The sequence below is a fragment of the Sphaeramia orbicularis genome, chromosome 9 (genome assembly GCF_902148855.1).
Source record: "Sphaeramia orbicularis chromosome 9, fSphaOr1.1, whole genome shotgun sequence".
NCBI lineage: Eukaryota > Metazoa > Chordata > Actinopteri > Kurtiformes > Apogonidae > Sphaeramia > Sphaeramia orbicularis.
Genome location: NC_043965.1, coordinates 34,553,421 through 34,573,658, shown reverse-complemented (window position 1 = coordinate 34,573,658; position 20,238 = coordinate 34,553,421). Strand labels below are relative to the sequence as shown.

Below are 20,238 nucleotides of genomic sequence, written 5' to 3'. Positions count from 1 at the left end.
ATTTATGGACAGTGATGTGAATGTGGGTGAGGCAGCAGGAAAAACACTGGTGTCAGCTCAATGATCTCACAGAGACTGTAAGCATATCAGGATAAAGATGACCTCCTGACTTTTGATGCAGAGAAAAACACCTTGAAGTCCTTTCTTTAGTGTGGCATAGAAAAAAGGAATGTGGGTTTATTGGCAGTTCCCAGTGACAAATGGAAGCATAACACTACTTGATTTACTATTTTTTTTCTCAATAAGATGTTCTTCTGGGCTACTAATATGTGTAAAATAATGCATTTTCATTTTATAGATTAGCTTCGTAAACAGCCCAGACTTGCTGACTTTGCTGGTTTGCTGCAGCCCACTACCGTCAATTGTGTACTGATTTATTAATATGGATATAGCCAAAGGCTCTTTGGCATTCGCCTATGTACTTTTTTCCATTAACCTAAATTATTGTTGTTGTGAATATAGGAAAAAAAATTCTGGGTTAGCAGAAAAAAAATCTGTCCTTGCTTGTCGAGTGAGTCACGGAGCTTGAACAATGAAGCGTTTTCTGTTAATGCATTTGGGCTTAATCTCATTTGATTGAACAATACATTGCAACTGAAAAGCCAGCTTTGAGTTGTCATGGCTTCAAGACTTTATTGAGGTTCAATGCAGAACATTGTGAATAGCACTCAGTGAGGACTTTGGTATTGCACATACAGATGATTTTACAGGCATATTTTGGTGACAATAAAGCACACAGGTGTTTGCAAACAAATCTCCACAAAGCACAATTTCTATTTCAGACATGTCTCCTCCTATTATCCTCAGTTAATTGATTAATTGATTTGCTTTTAGTTGTTTACTTTCTCTGCTGGTGCAATTTGCATACATGCTGTGAGTCACTCAAGTCGATCATACACAGAGGTTTGATTGAACAGCGTCTTGCCTTCTGATTTAAACATTTTCGTTTAAGTGGAATGACAGAAACGTCCATGCTGAGAGGCAGAGAGGTTTCTGTCATCCTACAGCTACGGTGTTAGCAGGTGTTTTATTGCATGTAGAATTAAACATTTTTATCTGATGATCCTCCCTTTTTCTCCTTGACTTCGGCTTCAGCCTCTGCATCCTTTTCTTGTTCGGCTTCTTCCTCTTCTTTCTCATCTCCTGCATCTCCCTCTTCCTCTTTATGCGCCCCCTCATCCTCCTCTTGAGGTTGGCTCTCATCATCTCCACCTCCCTCCTCAGCCTCACCTGCTTCATCTTCAGCTTCTCCCTCTTTATTTTGAAAGCCAGATGTGGGAGAAGAGCAGTTAGAAAGAATGTTTTGTTACAACACATGCACACACAGTTAAGTGGGTGAACTGTGAAAACATCACTATATTAAGTTACCAGTATTACAGTTACCTTCTGCATCTGCTTCTTCCCCTCCCTCTTCTTCTTTTTCTTCCTCCTTTACTTCTTCCTCTTCCTCATCCTTCTCCTCCTCATCTCCCTGCTCCTCCTCTGCCTCCTCTTCCTCCTCCTTCTCATCTCCCTCTACTCCTTCCTCTTCTTCAGCTTCCTCCTTTTCTTCCTCTTCCACCTTCTCTCCCTCCTCCTCTTCCTCCTCCTCCTCCTCTTCTTGAGGAGGGCTGGCCTCTGCCTCCTCGACATGGGTTGCAGATATTTTCTCTTCTGTGGAGAGGGATGAACTAAACAAGCGGGAGCTCAGCAGGAATGGAGGTGCAGAGCTGAGCTGAGGCAGCATGGAAACCTGTGTTCTTCCATAAGATGGAGCAGCATACATGGACTGGGAGTAAACCGTTACAGAGCCTGGCCCTGCAACACTAAAACGGTTCTCTTCCCCTTCAAGAAGTTTCCTATATGAGACACACATAAAAAATCAAAGTTACTGAAGTTTGTTGGTTTCTATTTATTATTACTGGATTATTAAACCAAGCCACTAATATAAAATATCTAAATTTCCCCCCAAAATTACTTGTTATTACCTGTAGGCTGCAATTTCAATATCCAAAGCCATCTTCACATTCAGTAGGTCCTGGTAATCTTTCAAGTAGCGAGCCATGTCAGCCTTGTTTGCCCTCAACTCCTCTTCCAGTTGACTTATTGTATCCTGCACAGAAAAGATGCTTATTTATAAGTACATTTTTAGTCTAGATGAAAATTGCACATCAGTAGATTAGTACAGTCATTCACATAATAGTCAAACTAATATTAACTGCCAAAACACGTTAAAAATGTGTACTCATGAGTCAGAAGGTGAAGTATTTTTTCAGTTCCTGACCTGGAGTGCAGAGATTTCATCACTCTGTTTTTCCTCCACTTCCTGCAGTTGGTTTTCCAGAGCTTGGTTCATCTCACGACAGGCATCAATCTCCAGCGTCCTGGCATTGAGCAGCCGACGGTATTCTCCAGCCTCATCCTTGGCACTTCGTGCACTCTCTGTGCCACGAGCAGAACTTACTGTCATCACATTCATCTTGTTGCAGAACCATTCTTCAGCTGCCTGAAGGTTGCGTTGAGCTAGGTTCTCATACTGGCCTCGGATTTCACGGAGGGAAGCAGACAGGTCAGGTTTCACTACTTCCATCTCCACTGACACCTCTGCACTATACTGGATTTGGGCCTGAAGTTCTGCAATCTCACTCTCACAGAGACGCTTCAAGAAGGCCAGCTCATCTAGAAGGGTTCCAACTCTTTTCTCCAGCTCAGCCTGACTCAGTGCGGCCTCATCCGCCCCTTTCCTGGCATCCATCAGTCTACCCTCTGCTTCCGCCCTAGCAAGTACTTCATCTTCATAACGCTTTTGCAGGTTCCTCAGCACATTCTCCATCTCATCTCTGTGGTCCTGGGCTGCTTGCTTCTCATGACGGGCCTCGTCCACTGCACCGTGAAGCTGGCGAATCTCATGCTCATACAGGGCCCGGAGGTTGGATGGCTCAGTCTGCCTCTGTCTGAGTAACAGAAGTTCAGTTTCCAACAACTTATTCTGCTGCTCCAATTCATGAACTCTGTCAATGAAGCTTGCAAAGCGGTCGTTCAGGTCCTGCAGCTCAGCCTTCTCCTGGGTCCTTAATACTTTGAACTCAGAGCTGACCTGGGCTGCCTGGTCAAGGCGTAGCTCAGTGGCAGCTGCGGACAGTGGAGCAGAAAGCAACGCACTGGAATAATTTGAAGCAACTCGGCTGTGTGTTGGATAACTTCTGCGTGAAGAGGCATAAGAAGTTACTGGGGCAGAGTGGCTTGAATAAACAGACCTAGATCCTACGCCTCCACCAGCACCATATCCTGCATTACGCACAACCACCCTCCTTTTATAAGATGGAAAAAAAGGGTCAAAGCCAGGGGAAGCCATGACTTGAGAGACGAGCTGCTCTATGCCTAAGAATGTTGCTAGGTTGACTGCACAGTGAATCTGCATTACTCTGGCTTTTATAGGGCCTGTAATGACTGTGACGTAAGCTTTTTTTTGCAGGCATGCTGACAGAAGGAATTGATAATGTTGCCAGCCCACCACTCCCAGCCAAGAGAGAGATGGGGAGGAGGGAGGATGAGTGTGTGTTTTGTGGAGAAGGCAAGGATAAGTGGGAGAGCAACAAGGGACTGCAACAGACAGGTCATTGAGGACAAAAGGGAAAAAAGCATTCTGCTCTTAAAACTATATTGTTTGTACTATAAAGTCTGAAAAAGATTCAAAAATCCTCACCACACTGCTACACAAACTCACACTGAGGAAGGATGGCAAAAAACAATTTTTCAGTGAAAACTAATAAAACTGCCATGTATCTAAAGTACTAATGTGTTTTAGCGTTCTACTCATTAACCCTCCAAAAACATGCAAAGTGAATATCAAACTGTTGGCTAAATAGCTGAAACACAAATCATTTAGCAGGATTGTAATAAAAGTATGCCTCCTAGTGGTTGACTGTTCACCTTACAGGTTTCAATATAAAAGTCAAGTGCTTACACAGGACAAATGTATATGACACTGATTACATCAAATCAAGTAGAACTGTATAAATACAAGACATTCGTATAGTGTAACTATACATTAATATATATATGATTGAAATTACATAATTCAACTGATTGTGTAACATCATAGCTTTCTGTAGTGGATGTTATAGAATATGTTGTTACATAGCTCAGTTTATCAGAAAACAACTGTCCCTCTGTCTGAAGAGACTGCAAAAACTCTTGTAGCAGAAAGATGATAGTAGGCCTATATTTATTTAATATTAGTAATACTATTTTCCTCACTAAAGTTGCTGATCTTGCCACATTTGTTGGTGTATAACTTCCTATTTTTGATGAATTATATATATTTTTTTATTATACAGAGTTGCATTATTTATGGTGTATCCACAACGTAGCTTTTTGACGTCTTTGTTTATTTTTTATTTTTTTTCCATATTTTCAACAACTTGCTGTATAAATCCCAATGAAAACGTGAAAATGCGTTAGACGTATGCTGTTAATCATTTCAAACGACAGATACGGTCAATGATCTTTTTTTTTTTTTTCTAATTTGCCTGACCCTACACACAGACGTCTGAGAGCAGTGTTTCGAAAGGCGGAGCTCCATTCTATATCCTATGATATAATTGGTCACATAAATACGCCCACAGTGTTTTGACCAATGACCGATAATTTTACAACGTGGCGGGCAGCAAGCGTCAAACTGTGACGCAAAGTCTCCCACCGTTACAAACAACAAAAGGATGATGAATAGATGAAGTTTCAAACTTACTTTATTGTATTTGACCACGTTTGGCTGGATTATTTATACATTTCACTACCTTTTTGCCATTATCTAACGTTAGAAATGCAGTTAAAGCTGAAATGAACGGTAAGTTGTCCAGCTTTGTAGAGGATGGCCACCCGGTAAACCGACCACTAGCTAACGTGTCTGCTAAAACCAGCTAGCAAGGTGACAATCTGGACTGTTTTCTGATGGATTATGCTAACGTGCTACAACCTCATTAGCTAACTACAGGTACTCCAGAGTTCAGGGAGTTCACATTCTTTTAATTCACGAGTGCTTCATATCATTAGTTGCAGTAATGTCTTACCTTAATGCTAACATTTAGCTAAGCAGGTTGTGGCATGCACAGGGAATAAATAGTTAGCTAACGTTTGTTAGTTTCAAGCTCCATCACCATTATACTAGTTGAAAAGTAACTCAGGGAGGGATGTTTTCCACTTTTCTGTGTTATTCACATGCAACAGTTGGCAAATTGAACGAATATTTGATATGCTGTTGCAGAAGATGTAGTCGACTGGCGTAGGTGATTGATATTTTGTTCGTATAAGAAGCTGAATTGATGTCTTGTTTGCTCTTCTGCTGTTATTTTACGTTTTTGGTGGTCCAGTCAAAGGCTGCATACTGTGAAGGACTTCTTGTCTGATATTAAAATGGTAAGCCTTTCTTTTGAATTATTGAGCACATTCGCAGATAACGATTTTACGTCATATTCAGATTATACTATTGTTTGTGGTTCTTTCCTCCAGATTCGCATAGCAGCGCTGAATGCTGCTGCATCAGCTGCTGATGAGTCTCAAGATCCCTTAAAAAGTAGCAAGAGTCAGACTAAAGAGGCTCAGGTACAGATGTTCTTCAAAGCTATCACATTAGGTCTCAAGTTAGTAGCAGAGTATTATCACTGCAAATTTAAATGAGTTGCCTTTTTTCTTTTTTTTTTTTCCTGTTTGCAGGAAGCTGAAGCCTTTGCTTTATACCACAAGGCATTAGATCTTCAAAAGCATGACAAGTTTGAGGAGTCTGCCAAGGCTTATCATGAGCTTCTCAAAACACCACTTCTTAAAGAGGTAAAATGCAACAGTGATTCTTTGAAAAATGCCTGAATATCCATCTGTACATCTCTCTGATAGACTAGTTTGCAACACAAATACTGTCTTGTTGAGGTCTAGTTGGGAGTGTCAAATATACGGTTCAAATGTTTGTTGTTGTATGGTAGTTCAAAACCTTTCTATGAGTGGATGTACGTATTGTTTTCAGATATTTCTGGCTCATGAACAATACTACTCTTTAAATATTACCCGTGTCGATGAATTCTGTAATATTTCAGGCCATGCCCTCAGATGACCAGAGAGTGGGCCTCAAGCACCCTGGGTTAATGCTGAAATATTCAACTTTCAAAAACCTGGCTAGTATGTCTGCTTCAAGAGATGACCTTGAAACAGCCATGGAATTTTATTTGGAGGTACAATGACACAAACAATTTTTAAATGATCATTTTAAAATATTGTACTACTGAATAATATTTCTCATCTAAAATATTTTTTAATCACATTTGTTGCTTTGTTTTTCTTTTCATAGGCTGTTATGCTGGATTCCACTGATGTGAACATGTGGTATAAAATTGGTCAGGTAGCTGTGCGACTAGTGCGCATTCCTCTGGCTCGCCATGCCTTCGAGGAGGGATTACACTGTAACCCAGACCACTGGCCCTGCCTGGACAACCTCATTACTATTTTGTACACACTCAGTGACTACAGCTGTATGTCATAAATCATCATAAGCTCTTTTGCTTTGTACCCTCTTGCATTAGTACTTTAGCAATTTAAGTATTGAAAGGAATGAAATTGTCTTCTTGAATTTTTCCAGGCTGCCTGTACTTCATCGCCAAAGCCTTAGAAAAGGATCATTGTTACACTAAAGGCCTGGTGCTGAAAGAGAAAATCTTTGAGGAGCAGCCCTGTTTGAAGAGGGACACAATGCAGATGTTTATGAGATGGTGAAGCCAATGCAGTCTTTAGATCTTGTCTCATCTGATTAAGATGTACTATAGTTACAGCTGTTTCCGTTGCTTTAACATTACTAACAACCTTCTGTGCTGTTCTGTGTGTATTTACAGTGATATGTCTATTCACTATGTGGAAGTGGAGGAAGAGGAGCGCAAGACCATTGTAGAGGAGGCAATGGAAATACGAAGGCGAAGACAGGCTCTTTCATATCGTGAACCAAAGCCTGACCTTGTCTTGATTCAGCCCATCCGCTGCCTCTCGTGAGTGTTTATCTTGCAGTGTTTCTGTGAATTGGAACTGTTACACTGGAATATTTTAATGTGTATTGTAGAAATATAGTTTTGTATCATGATATGTAACATTAATGCAATGTTATTTTTTATTTAGGACTTAGTTTGTTTACCTTATCAGAGTGCATACTACAATGTCAGTTTTTTGGTGTTTACTTACTTGTACATATGCACGTTCTAATGTTTGTGTCGTGACCACAAAGAGTCATTTAAAATCACAAGTAATCATTTGATTTCCTCAATTCTAGCCCAGGAACAACAATCATCCTTGTTTAAAAATCAGTCAACCATGATTTTATTTGTATTTATTATGATAATTGATTCAGACTGGTATGTATTTTTATTTTTTTATCACAATAGTATATTTGGCTCTGTCGTCAAACCCTGCTTGAGCACATGCCATTTGTCCAAATACAGAAATTGCAGAAAACCTTTGTAACATCTTTTTTGTCTGTAATTTTGTTTGCTCTGTATTGGGCTTTTTAAAAATTCATTTTGTACTAAATTGGCTTTCTTGGAGTCCACTTGAATTCCTTTTTGAGTGTAGTTCTTTGAACCTTTGTTAACCTTAACACTCAGAGAATCTGTAGACCATGTGTGAGCAAACTCTTTCCTTTAATCTCAGTTGGAAGCATGTGGGTGAAAGCCTCCTTGCAATGTACAGACATCAGACCACATGTGAGCCACCTCGTCCCAGTCTTGGTCGAAGAATTGACTTGTCAGAGTACCGTGACCCCAACTTTCTTCAGAATCTTCCCCAGCCCAGCAGTCCTGTTAGTACTTGCCAGACCACCGTACTGAGCAGCAGCCCCAGCTCATCCCTTCCTCCAATTACCCTTTCTGAACCGGGACTGCAACTGCAACTGCAACCTGGCACTCAACCTCAGATTATTACCACCCAGACCACGGTAGAGGTCACCACAGTTGCACCCCCTGTTGGTTAGTTGTTTGACATCTCTATTTTACTTTCTAAACAATTTTGTTTTTGTAATTGCAAAAGTGTCTGTGCTGTTACTGTGAAATTAAATGTTTCTTAATTTATTTTGCTTATCTACAGCTTCAGCTATGGAGGTTTCCCTGACAGACAAAGTGAAGAAAGCACCGAAAAGAAAACGTACAGTAGAAGACAGCGGAGAGACAGCAAAAAGACGCTCAGCACGTGTTCGAAACACTAAATGCAAGAAGGAAGAGAAGATAGATTTTCAGGAATTGCTATTTAAATATCTACCGTCCAGGTAGTTGTCACCAAACATTAGATGAAATGTACAGCTCATTAAAAGTGATTTTATAACAATTATGTTTTTGGTCTCCTCTAGGCTGAAAAAGTTTGACCCTGATGATGATGAAAGTTTGAGCAATCTTGAGACCCAGTGTGATGGGAAGGAGGACATTCATCCTCTTCACGGCGGTTGCTTGCCTGTTGAGTCTGTTGAGTACATGGAATCTGGTACGTACAAAATTATAGAGTTGCACGATTAATGTAGTAGTATTTGCATTGTATCAACCTGTGCAATTAGATAACTGCATCACATGTGCATGGTGATATTTTGGATGACAGTGACACCAAACAAAGAGGTTTACTGTGTAAAAGGCAGAATGACAGTTACTGCTGTGTCTTACCTGTCATTTTTAAAATTTTTGCATTTTTTATTAATACGCTAGATTAAGTTTATGAGTTAAAAGAAAATAGATATTTCAAAATGATGAATAATCTTTTGTTTTCCTTGTTAATCATGCAAGAAGACTCAATCACAACATCAACACTATTTACCATATGACTTTTTCACCAAGATGTACAGACCTTTGTAGCATATTTACAGTTATCTGTTGTACCATAGAGATGTTTACATCATTTTGATATGCCCTGTTTTCCCACATTTAGAACAACAAGATGTTCACAACTTCCTGCTCAATAACATGACCAATGGTGGCATACTGGACCTGATGTTGCAATATCTGAAAGCAATCGGTCAGAAGTTTATGCAGGATTGGCCTCGGGGGCTGGCTGCTGTGGTGCTGGACATCTATCAGACCTGGAGGAAGCACAGCAGTGGTCTTCCTAACCCACTCCTTCGAGACTGCAGCAACCAACACCTTCGGGTACATGTCAAGAAAGCAGCTTAGTGAAAAAAAATACAATGCTTGGCTGATTTCAGAGGTTTAAGGCTAACTCATAAATATTTACATTTCTTATGAGATCGTGGTACTGTTTATGTGATTCTAGATTATCAGTGAATAACTATTTTTATAACTGTTTTGATCTTTTGGTTTACTTTGTTGATGGCTCAAATAATTAATTCATTATTAAAATTGCAATACAGTCAAAGATAATATCCACATATCAGGTGCTACATTTCTTTGATGAAGGTGAAATGCATCATGTGTCATTGCAGATAAAGCATTGAGGTTCAATAATGATACACCATTCTGCTAATTCTTAATATTTAATTAATATTCTTGGTAATACTTATGCAGAAATGATCATTCTCATTTAAAATCTGAATTTATCTGTCATAAGTATAAAATTTAAAGTAAAATGCAAGTAATTTGTATTTTGAATCCAAAAACCTGGCAAATTAAACTACATTCTTCACTTCTGACAGTATATAAAATATAGTTCCCAATACGCTGAAGAATCATTAAGTGCAAATGCAACAGATGGAAGTTACATTTTATTTTTTTCTGCCCAACAAAATGCAAATGACAAGATGCTCAATACTCTACATATTCCATATAATATATATTTTAAATGCATAAATTTAAATATATCCATGATGATATGTATTTTGAAGTTTTTTGGACAGTATTACCAGTAAAACCATAAGCTAAGATATATTTATGTGTTCCTGAATTTGCCCTGGGTGCATGTATTCAGACCTGTCAGACACATAGGTTTTAATACTGCATGGCCTCATATTTTGTAGCCTCAGTGCTTTCTAATAAGTGAATATATTTGCTTTATGTACAGGAAATGCTGACTATGAGCTTGGCATGTATGGAGTTGCAGTTGGAGCAATGGCTACACAAAAAGGGAAAGATTGGTGAGTAAAAATCAGCCAACCTTGACATGAGCCCACAAAAGCTTGAATAAGATTAAACAAGGGCCTTACCGCTGTAGACTGCATCATTCCTGATTAGATTTAGACTATTTCAGATGAGCATTGCAGTATCGCATTATAGCTGGATTATGTAGCACACAGGAGCCAATATTGTCTGTCAGTTGGTGCTTGTATTATATGTTTTCTTAAGCAAATAAAATGCCACTATTGCAGTTTTAGAATAGGACTAATTCATCTAAATGGCCTATACTTTGTGTAGCCAACATTTTAATATTTGCCGTCCTACAGTGTTTTCTTTTTCTTTTAAAGTGTCTCCAAGAAGAAGTAGTATCACTTCTGGCAACGAAGCGGCTGACTCAGAGTTCCCCGGGCAGCACTTCCAGGGAGATTTGTTAATTCTGGCCTTGGGTTCATCCCAAAGAGACCTCTTTGAAGATGACTGGGTGGATGTCATGGTGCGTGTCTACTGGCTCAAGGCACGATTCTTGGCCTTGCAGGTAAGGTCTTGATTTTTTTTTCTCTTTGTTTTTCTTGACTTTCGTCTCAGTAAGACCTTAAAAGACAATTCAGTTCACCCAAAGGTAACCTGTAAGTCTGCTTTGCATTTCTTTTGCCAGGGAGACATGGAGTTGGCTCTGGAGAGCTACGATGTCTGTATAGGTCTGCTGCAGAACAAACCAAAGACTGCAGAAGGGAAATATTACACAATCAACCTGCCTAACTTACGAGTAGATGCCGCCATCTCTGTAGAGGAGGTTGGTGCTTTTGTGGCTAATAAAGTGTTATTTGTTTCTGTGTTATCCTCATTTTATTAGTTTTTCCAATTTGCAACGAAAAACCTTTTTTTTTTTTTTTTTCTGACAGATTGACAAGAGGCTGAAGTCCCTGGAGCGTTGTCAGTCTTTAGAGGAGATCCAGCGTCTATTCGAGTCTGCAGATTATGGATCTGTTGTGCTCCTGCTGCAGCCCACACTTAATTATGGTGGCAGGAGTAAACCTCTGGAGTTTGTGAGCTCAGCACCAGAACGGCCAGCTCAGCTAATGCTACTGCAGGTTGTTCATTCTGCAAGTCATTAATGCATCAACACTGACGGAATCTCTATAACTGACAAAGCGTATGATAGTAGAAATGATGTGCTTGTTGACACTTGAATTTTCTGTCTTAATACACTGTGGCACAGAACTCGCTGTTGAAGCTGCAGGACTATCAGCAGTGTTTGGAGTGCAGTGAGCTGGCCCTGAATGAAGCACTGCAGCAGCTCAACTCTGCTTCAACCAGTTCTCCACCTGCGAAGGAGGAGTGGGTCAGCACCATTGGAAAGTTACTGGATGGTACAGAGATCTGCTTTACCAAAGACTCAGCGATACTTAATAATGTCCCACACTTCTCTAGTATGGCTCGACTGGCTAACAACTTAATTCAAGTAAGAAGTGTTTTTTTTTTTTCCCCAAATATAATTTGCACAGATACTGGAATAAGTTGTAAGATGTTCTCTGATTATAATTATTGTTTGATTACTTTGTACTTTCAGCTGATTGACCTTAGCATGACCACTTCGGACAATCCCAAGGAGCCATATTTCTTCTCAGTCTTGCCTTGGATTATCCTGTATCGCATTATCAAGCATGAGGAGGCTGCTTTTGACTGTATGCTTCGACAGCATATGTCTGTAGGGGATGAAGAAGGTTTGTTGTTTGATATCTTGTTTTCTTGCTTTGAGTGTTTCCTCTGTGTGCTATGGTGGTTGCTGTGCTGTGTAACCCGGTCATGTCTCATTTTCAGATGATTCAGACACTCCCATGCTGCCTTCCTCTCTGATGCTCCTGAATACAGCCCATGAGTATCTTGGCCGCCGTGCCATGTGCTGCAATTCGGATGGTGCACTGCTCAAATTTTTTGTAAGTTTTTGTTGATGCTCGTCTCTGCAAAAATGACTTTGACGTCCGATACCATGACAGATATTGTGGTTGTAAATTATAAGAAATTAATGTTTTACTATTTAGTCTCCTAGTTTTTTTGTCCTTAAATATTTACATGAACAGCTGGTCTGACATATTTGTGACTAGAATAAGTGATATTAGTCTTTTGAAATGTTTGCCAGAGCTAAATATTTTACATTTTGTGTAGGTTCGGGTTTTGGAAAAAGAGCTTGCAGCCTCCGCCAGCTCTGAATCCCATCCATACAAAGAGGAGTTGGAGGTGGCCTTGGAACAGTGCTTTTTCTGCCTCTATGCCTACCCCAGTAAAAAGAGCAAATCCCGTTACCTTGAAGATCACTCCAGTCCACAGGTAAGGCTTTGGCATCACCCGGTCATTCCCTTGGTCCAGTATTTTTGATAAGATGAGAAAAGTGTTGTTTAAACTCGGGGTCTATGTTGTAATTTCAAGTGGGTCTGCCTGTTAAAGGTGATTAATTCAACTACAACCACATACTGTTCTCAGTTTCTGCTCTGCTTCTGTGTTCTGTTAATAACCATTGTGGTATTTGTTTGATATTTGATAACAAACTCTCATAGTGGTCGAGCTTTTATTTAGCTGATGGCTAAATGGTGGTGAAGAGGAGGTGAAAGTGTGAAGTAACTAAGTGGCAATTTTCTCACCTGTATTTGTAAAACTACATAAATAGGACCATTGTACAAAAGCAGACCTCTGTTGATGCAAATGTTATCCCTTGTTGCCCTGCGTTATACAAAGGAAATCTGTTTTATCCGTTAATGTTATTTTTGTGGGCTTGCAAAGCACATGTCTACTGTCTTTGTTTTAAAGTAAGGCAGTGAAATGCCATTCATGTCACCATAGCATTACATTTCTGATTGAGGTCTTTAGATCAACCGCAGACAAAATACATGTAGAGTCAGATCTACACAGTCCTGCTATTCAACAGGTCCTGGAGCAACTGAAGAAACAAAAATGTTTCTGCAGTACAATATTCTCCAGCTCTGTGGACAGTAAGGGTAGAGTGTTAAATCAAAGACATTAATACCATCACATTTAGTGTTAAAAGTCCTTTAAGGCTAGGTGATAAGTCCCATGATCCTCTGTAGTTTTGTAATGTCTCTGTTCCACCACCAGGGGGGTGTCAATTACACATTTGTGTAGCAGTGCTTTTTGATGATTGGCATTCTCAATCCAATACCAAAAGAGGGTGGTCATAATACACCTAGTCACTACCAATGTCTGTGTGTTACACACTAACAACAAATTATTCATTCATTCATTTTCTGAACCCACTTTATCCTCACTAGGTTCATGGGGGTCGCTGGAGCCTATTTATGGGCGAAGGCGGGGTACACTCTGGACATGTCGCCAGTTCATTGCAGGGTGACAACAAATTAATTCAACTCAGTTATTTGGTGTTTTGCAGGTGGAGCTGCTCTGGAGCGATGCCCTGTTTATGTTCCAGTATTTCAAGCCAAAGTCATTGCCTGAGTTTGACAGCTACAAGACAAGCACAGTGTCTGCAGACTTAGCCAATCTCCTGAGGAGGTTTGCTGGTATTGCCCCCCAAAGTGACGCTCCAACCCTCAGTATGGATGATGTAGCAGCCTATATTGAAAGTATGACAGAGAAGGTCAGTCACTAGGCCCGCTCTATTTATGAAGAGCATGTTAATTGATATTTTAACATAACACGTCCCCTCTTAATTTCATTTAAAATGGGTTTAAACATGTTTGTTGTGATTCCTTTAAGGCTCCATGTCTCCCTGAGGGCAGCGCTCCAGCACCTCCAATCATTAATGAGATCTACTACCTGCTGGCTGATTACCATTTCAAGAACAAGGAGCAATCGAAAGCCATCAAGTTCTATATGCATGATATCTGCGTGTGTCCCAACAGGTAGCTTTTTACTAAATATGAACATGCATGTGGAGGATCGTCTCTTGCTGCTACTTTATAATAACACATCAGATGGTTTAAATTAACTGGATTTATTTTGGATTGTTCACAAGCAGAGACATTATACCTGCTCAAAAAAGGTTGATGCCTGCTTTTTAATACTCAGATATTTTTATGAAAATGCTGGTCATACTATTTTATCCTATGTGCTGATGCTTTGTAGCCAGTCTCTCGATCACATGTTGTCCACATCCTAACCTCAGAGCCCCCACTTAGAGTCTAAATCAAACCAACTGCTTATGGACTCTCTTTCATAGACAAATGGTGCCTCTTAACTATTCTGTAGCTTCTGGCATTAAAGCTTTGTCTTTGTTGTTTGGATCTGTCTTTATCATTGTCTTTTCAGCAGTGGTGCAGCATTGTTTTCTTTGCTAAGAAAGCAGCTTGAAAGTTGAACTCGGCAGTAGGTTTTCTGTAAAATCTTGTGGCTCAAAATAAAGACTTCCTATCCTTCAGGGAATTTTACTCACATCTATTCTTGATCAATATAACAACAAACCTAAAAATTAATTTATTCTATTACATTTTGTGACAATTACAGCATTACCAATATCAAATTACTATGGGTCTTAACTTATTTTTGAGCAATTATAAATCGCATACAAAAACACCCAGGAATATTAATAATAATAATTATTAATGTCACTAACAGTGTGTGAATAATAATATTAATAATAATTATATGTCTTTCTTTAGGTTTGACTCCTGGGCTGGTATGGCATTAGCGAGGGCCAGTCGTATCCAGGACAAACTGAACTCCAATGAGCTGAAAAGTGATGTTCCCATATGGAAGCACTCCCAGGCAGTCCTTACTTGCTTTAAGAGGGCACTGGAGATAGACAGCTCCAACCTGTCTCTCTGGATTGAGTATGGGACCATATCGTATGCACTGCACTCATTTGCTTCTCGGCAGCTGAAGCAGTGGCGCAGTGATCTACCCCCGGAGGTTGTTAAACAGGTGAGGCACATATTAGGAAAATAACATGTTCTCTCATGAGTATTGTCTGTAACATCAAGAAGTGTCCGCCTATTTTGTCAGATGTCCTATGTGTAAGTACAATAGATATTACTTCCTGTCACTTTTGCTTGTTCCACTTGTATATTTGATTTACAGTCAATTGATCTGTCGCTGTGAGCTAAATTACTCATGAAGGCTCCTTTTGTGTGTGTCTCTATTTGTGCCAATTCAGATGGAGGAACGCAGAGACTCCATGTTGGAGACGGCATTCCAGTGTTTCCAGGGTGCTTCCCGTTGTGAGGGTGACAGTGATGAAGAAGAATGGCTCATCCACTATATGCTGGGGAAAATAGCAGAGAAACGCAAGCAGCCTCCAGGGGAATATCTGCAGCTTTACAAAAAGGTACAAATTACTAGATCTGTAGAATATGGAGGTTTGTCTTACAGCTGTTTTACCTGAGAGCATTGAAATGTAAATCTACTCTGAGCTAGCTTAAAAAATACATGCAGAAATGGTCTATGAAGGGGCAGTCCATGATAAATGTGTAGTACATTCAGCTATTTAGATACTATTTCCAATTATTCATTTATGGGCCTAGAATTTTGCAGTTGGTGCTTTCAAAATCTCAGTGAATAATCATGATGGAATACAAGTCAAAGGGTTTGACCTCTTGTGTACATACAGTACTCATATTTATGTTTCATCACATTATTGAGATGTTACCAAAAAACAAAGCAAAAAATTAGCTTGAGTTTGAAGCCATTACAAAAATTCTTTAATATGTTTGTTATCCACATTGAGAATGGTTTTATAATCCACCTAAAGAAAGATTACTGTCTTCCTATCCTTGCGAGATGCTTTTTTTTCCTCCAGTGAAAACAATGTATGGGGTTAGTCATAGCTCTGTTGCTGTGATTAGATCAGTGGAAGCAGATGAACCTTTGGGAAGCTCTGTGTCAAGGAGGTCAACACACAGTGAGGGGGGCAGTGTGAACTCAGTGAACCCTTCTTTCAGCTCATATATAGCATATCTCCTCCTTCTTAATTCAATGTTTTTGCTCTGTTTCACATGTTTAGTAATGAATTTGTTTACCAAGATATTTTGTTGGGGTCTGTATTTTTAGGCAGCAAACTATCTGCATGAAGAAGCTGCCAGATACCCCCGGAAAATTCATTATCATAATCCTCCTGACTTGGCCATGGAGGCCCTAGAGGTAAACTACTAGTCACTGGTAGCTCAAGTACTTTGTCGCTGCATTACATAAATGCAGCGTTATGTAAAACAATGCTTAATTGAACTTTTCTTAACAACTTCTTTATTCTAGTTGCATTTCCGTCTCAGTGCCACAGTCTTAAAACTGTTAGAGGCTGGTGTCTCTGATCTGGACCATGAACTCTTGTTCAGTTTGTTGGTTGAGGCAGCTACAGGCCCATTTGCAAGGGGAGAGGAGAAGAGTATGCCAAGCATGCCAAGGTCCAATGAAAAGTAAGTTACAGAACTAGCAAATCATATGGAACGCGTGTGAATGTACGACATCTGGTTGAAGAGTATTTTGATAATGGCTGAAGAAATGGAGTTTATGAGTTAAAGCTCATGGCTATTTAATATGAGCTCACATTTTCATAATTATACTGTGAATGACAGGTGTACCCTATGTATATAAATTAATAGCAATAAGAAAACAAGGACTATTTATTTAAATCAGATGCGTTGGCTATCCTAGCAACTTAATCTGTTCATGCTGCTCTCTCTGTTACTAGCAGTATGAGCAAATGTGTGGTTTGTGATGTCACAGTGCCTCTAAAATCTAGTACAAAGTACAAAGTTTGTGCCAAATTGAGATATCATGAAAAAGGGGCAAACATGAGATCACAGTGACTTTGACCTTTGGCCACCAAAATCCCCTCACTTTATCTTTGTGTCCAGTCGAATGTTTGTGAAAACTTTTGGGGCATTTATCAAACTTTTCCTGAGATGTTCTATAGTTTCCATATTTACAAGGTGTGCTTGAATATAACATCCCCTTTGTGTGTTTTAAACTTTGGCACACTCATCCCATTTTTTTCACATGTAGTCTTTTTTTTTTTTTCTTACATTTACTTGGCAGTATGGTGAATCATTAGAGTAATAGGAGTAGGAAATCTATCTGCGTATGCCACTTTCAGGTGGTGTTTATTTTTTACATGACGTGCTGTGACATTACATCATATTGAGGAAAACTGTCTGGAATTTATCATTATCAACATAAGTTTTTTGAATGAACCGAAGTGTTGATTTCATTGTCATTCTTATTGCAGGGAGAAACCTACCTCCATGATGGATGAAGACTTTAACTGCTCATCTGTTTGTATAGGGAATGTCCTTAGCTCCTCCCTCCCATCAGCTGCCACCCCAGGTCTGACATCCCCTCCTTATGTGGCCACGCCGTTTGACCACGATTACGCCAAACGCAAAACACTCCGACGGCAGCAGTGGCAGCAACAGCGGCATGAGGAGCAGCAGGCTGATGGTACAGTCCCAGTCCTAGACACTGTCTCTGGGGTTGGGCCCTTTGCTCTCTCTGCACTGGGACACAGAAGCCCGCTGGGGAGTGCTCAGATTGCTAATCACCATGCTTAATGGCTTTGGTTTCAGTTACAATAATCCCTATGCACTGGGTGATTGGGATGTGGTGAAATGGGCAATATGGCTACTGATTATTTGACTGCTGTATGTGAATAATGAGGACTGTTTAAACACACATGCAAGTTTTGAGGTGTGCAGAGCTCATTAATGGCTGTGTGTGCTTTTGTGTGCGTGCTGGAACGGCATCCATTTTTAGCTGCTGCTTAATGGCTGATCTCTGTTTTCGTCTGTCGTGTTTTAAAATTGCTACTTTGTTATAAAGTTGTTAAGCCTATAACATCACTGAGCAAGTGCATCATTCTAGATAAAACATTGCCATGCAGTTCTGAAGGGGTGTGTGTTTTAGCTTCATTAAGCAGCCATTGATACCCCACTTTATAACACTGCAGGTTGTAATTGATCTATCACTGTGAGTTAGCCAAGTTTTTGCTCCATTGATGTCAAATTATTTGCCTATACTTCAGTGTAGCTTAAGATTAAGGTCTTGAATGTTAAAAGTGTTTTTGCACAGATAACAATAGTAGCTGAATTTAAAAAAAAAAAAAAAAAAGGTGACAGCTGGGAACTCACAAATCACACAAATGTGTGTATTTTGCTCGGAAATACCATAGCATATTTGAGTGAACTAGGTTCAGGTTATGATTCTGAAAGTGCTAATGTACATCATTATTTGCAATAATGTACATCTAGTGCAATGCGTATGGTGAATGTTGTACCTAACCTTTTTAGATTTATGCACAATAATGTTTATGTAATTCCTTTTACTTCTAGTGTCGCACTAACTCTTTCTTTGAATTTCATAGACAACATAATACATATGACTGAGAGAGTTTTTGTGATGTGATATAAAGATGTCAGAATTAAAAGTGCACACTTGTTATACACACCTCTATGAACAACTAACAAACTGATTTTCAATTTCAGGAAATAGTCTACACAAGGGTTTTGTGGATCAGTTGGAAATGCTGTTTTTTATAAAAAGGCCCAGTCCATTCTTTTCACATAACAAAAGCAGTGCTGTTCTTCCACCCATCCCATGTGTCATGTTTAGCTTGAATGTGCAAATAATGCAGCCATATTGCCCATGTTGCCAGTTGTGTCACCCTCTCCAGATTCCTTCCTACCTACCTACCTGCCTGCTACCTCTTTGCCTGCTTGCTTTTACCACCTGCTTTGCCATTTATATGCATGTAGTTATAATGAGGTGAATGGCTTCACTACCAGACAGTCAGTCTTTTATCACAGTTCACTAAATTGTGTGGTGTATCATGTGGTCACATTTTGTTTCTGTTTGGTGTGGGCCTGATTTGACAGAAAGTCAAACTCATTGGAGAAATTTCAAAACCGTAGATGAATAATGTGTGATGGCAATTTCAAGCTAATTGGATATAATTTTCAATTTTATTCAATTAGTATGAAAATGCCAAGTCAGGAGGAATGTGACTGGCCTGTAATTGGCGCACAACTCCGACTAAAGTTGATTACCCACCATGCACGAGTGTGCATGTAGGTGTACATTCTCTGGCCTGAGTCTTGCATAAATCACTTAATGGTGATAAGATTGCAGTTGCAGGACCTGATTCAGACATGGATTTTTGATCTGATTACTATTAATACCCCACTCCTGTTTATCCAATATAAATTAGGGGTTATTTTGTTTGTTTTATTATGATATGGATCACATTACAACTAAAATAACAGAAAAAAGCACTATCTTTACACTGCTGCTTTATTGAGTGTAAAAAAGAGATCAGTTTATGAAGTGTGAAAACAGGAGCAAAGGGATTTACAGTGTCTCTGCTTCGCTCTGGAAGCAGTGCTACTTGTGTTGCAGATTATTGCCTTAATTTTTCAAACAGATGGGGGAATGTGTCAGAACATGTAAACATTTGTACTATACATTCTGTACAGATTTGTAGAGATTTGTGTGTCTGAATCAGGTTCTGCTTCCAGGGGAGTGGTATCAAAAGTTTACTTTACTGTCAAGAAAAGACATGATTGATTATTAAAGGAGATTGTACTAATTGCAGGTGATTTGAAATAATTTAGAGATACAACTTTGCTTGATTATATTGTAAAACCAGCTCCCCATATCTTCAACAGCCTCATCAGAGTTTGACCATGATTACTGCCTGCCCAGGTCTCCAATGTGGCTGGCTTCCGTGAATGGTACTGCTCCTCTAACCCACCAAACTCTCTTAAGAGGCTATGTTTCCAGTCCCAAATCCAGTTCTGCTAGTCTGAAAAACCCCCCAGCATTTTTGTAGGAAGCTCTGCTTACACAGTTGTCAGTTTATACAATTCCTACTGTACATACTCTAAAGTAGCAAGTACTTGTTGTCCTGATTCTGTTTTTGCTAAGACTGCAAAACATGGCAATTAAGAGGAATGTTGGCATTTTGGTTTATGACAACATACACAAACAGCATCTCTCCATTTTAGCAGGAGTGTGAGCGTGTCATTACTGGTGCACTAATAAGGATTTATTGCTTGTAACCTATTCTTCCCTTACAGTATTTCCTTTCCTCCCCACATTACAACACGGAATGTTTGGCATTTTAGACAAGTCATTAACAATCAGCTTGAAAAATAGCCCACTATTTAAGCATGCACTTTTCACATACTTACTACATATTTTAGTAAGAAGTCCCAAAAGTTTT

General features: G+C 39.5%; 2 protein-coding genes across 6 annotated transcripts in view; one reads left to right on the top strand and one right to left on the bottom strand.

Moving 5' to 3' along the window:
* Positions 1 to 624: 624 nt before the first annotated feature.
* Positions 625 to 3,400, bottom strand: LOC115425296 (neurofilament light polypeptide-like). The gene is made up of 4 exons (XM_030142733.1): positions 2,264 to 3,400; positions 1,968 to 2,092; positions 1,384 to 1,838; positions 625 to 1,254 (listed from the first exon to the last, which is right to left on the bottom strand). Exons 1-4 carry the CDS (start codon positions 3,398 to 3,400, stop codon positions 1,043 to 1,045), a joined length of 1,929 nt encoding a protein of 642 aa, XP_029998593.1. The 3' UTR covers positions 625 to 1,042.
* A 1,256-nt stretch (positions 3,401 to 4,656) lies between these two features.
* The window catches only part of cabin1 (calcineurin binding protein 1), a 44,490-nt gene continuing 28,908 nt past the window's right edge, over positions 4,657 to 20,238 (top strand). The window contains exons 1-28 of one of the 5 annotated variants that reach the window (XM_030142726.1): positions 4,657 to 4,828; positions 5,358 to 5,397; positions 5,491 to 5,583; positions 5,695 to 5,808; positions 6,069 to 6,203; positions 6,320 to 6,500; positions 6,608 to 6,737; positions 6,858 to 7,007; positions 7,663 to 7,976; positions 8,095 to 8,272; positions 8,354 to 8,484; positions 8,920 to 9,137; positions 10,006 to 10,078; positions 10,406 to 10,593; positions 10,714 to 10,851; positions 10,961 to 11,149; positions 11,278 to 11,520; positions 11,629 to 11,782; positions 11,880 to 11,995; positions 12,225 to 12,386; positions 13,462 to 13,668; positions 13,788 to 13,933; positions 14,690 to 14,951; positions 15,184 to 15,354; positions 16,077 to 16,166; positions 16,278 to 16,438; positions 17,251 to 17,462; positions 19,682 to 19,747. In XM_030142726.1, coding sequence (XP_029998586.1) covers positions 5,395 to 5,397; positions 5,491 to 5,583; positions 5,695 to 5,808; positions 6,069 to 6,203; positions 6,320 to 6,500; positions 6,608 to 6,737; positions 6,858 to 7,007; positions 7,663 to 7,976; positions 8,095 to 8,272; positions 8,354 to 8,484; positions 8,920 to 9,137; positions 10,006 to 10,078; positions 10,406 to 10,593; positions 10,714 to 10,851; positions 10,961 to 11,149; positions 11,278 to 11,520; positions 11,629 to 11,782; positions 11,880 to 11,995; positions 12,225 to 12,386; positions 13,462 to 13,668; positions 13,788 to 13,933; positions 14,690 to 14,951; positions 15,184 to 15,354; positions 16,077 to 16,166; positions 16,278 to 16,438; positions 17,251 to 17,462; positions 19,682 to 19,747 — 4,225 coding nt within the window. In that variant the 5' untranslated portion in view covers positions 4,657 to 4,828; positions 5,358 to 5,394. Of the gene's footprint in view, positions 4,829 to 5,351; positions 5,398 to 5,490; positions 5,584 to 5,694; positions 5,809 to 6,068; positions 6,204 to 6,319; positions 6,501 to 6,607; positions 6,738 to 6,857; positions 7,008 to 7,662; positions 7,977 to 8,094; positions 8,273 to 8,353; positions 8,485 to 8,919; positions 9,138 to 10,005; positions 10,079 to 10,405; positions 10,594 to 10,713; positions 10,852 to 10,960; positions 11,150 to 11,277; positions 11,521 to 11,628; positions 11,783 to 11,879; positions 11,996 to 12,224; positions 12,387 to 13,461; positions 13,669 to 13,787; positions 13,934 to 14,689; positions 14,952 to 15,183; positions 15,355 to 16,076; positions 16,167 to 16,277; positions 16,439 to 17,250; positions 17,463 to 19,681; positions 19,748 to 20,238 lie in introns of all 5 variants that reach the window. The other 4 variants (XM_030142724.1, XM_030142725.1, XM_030142728.1 and 1 more) reach the window with 4 other exon arrangements.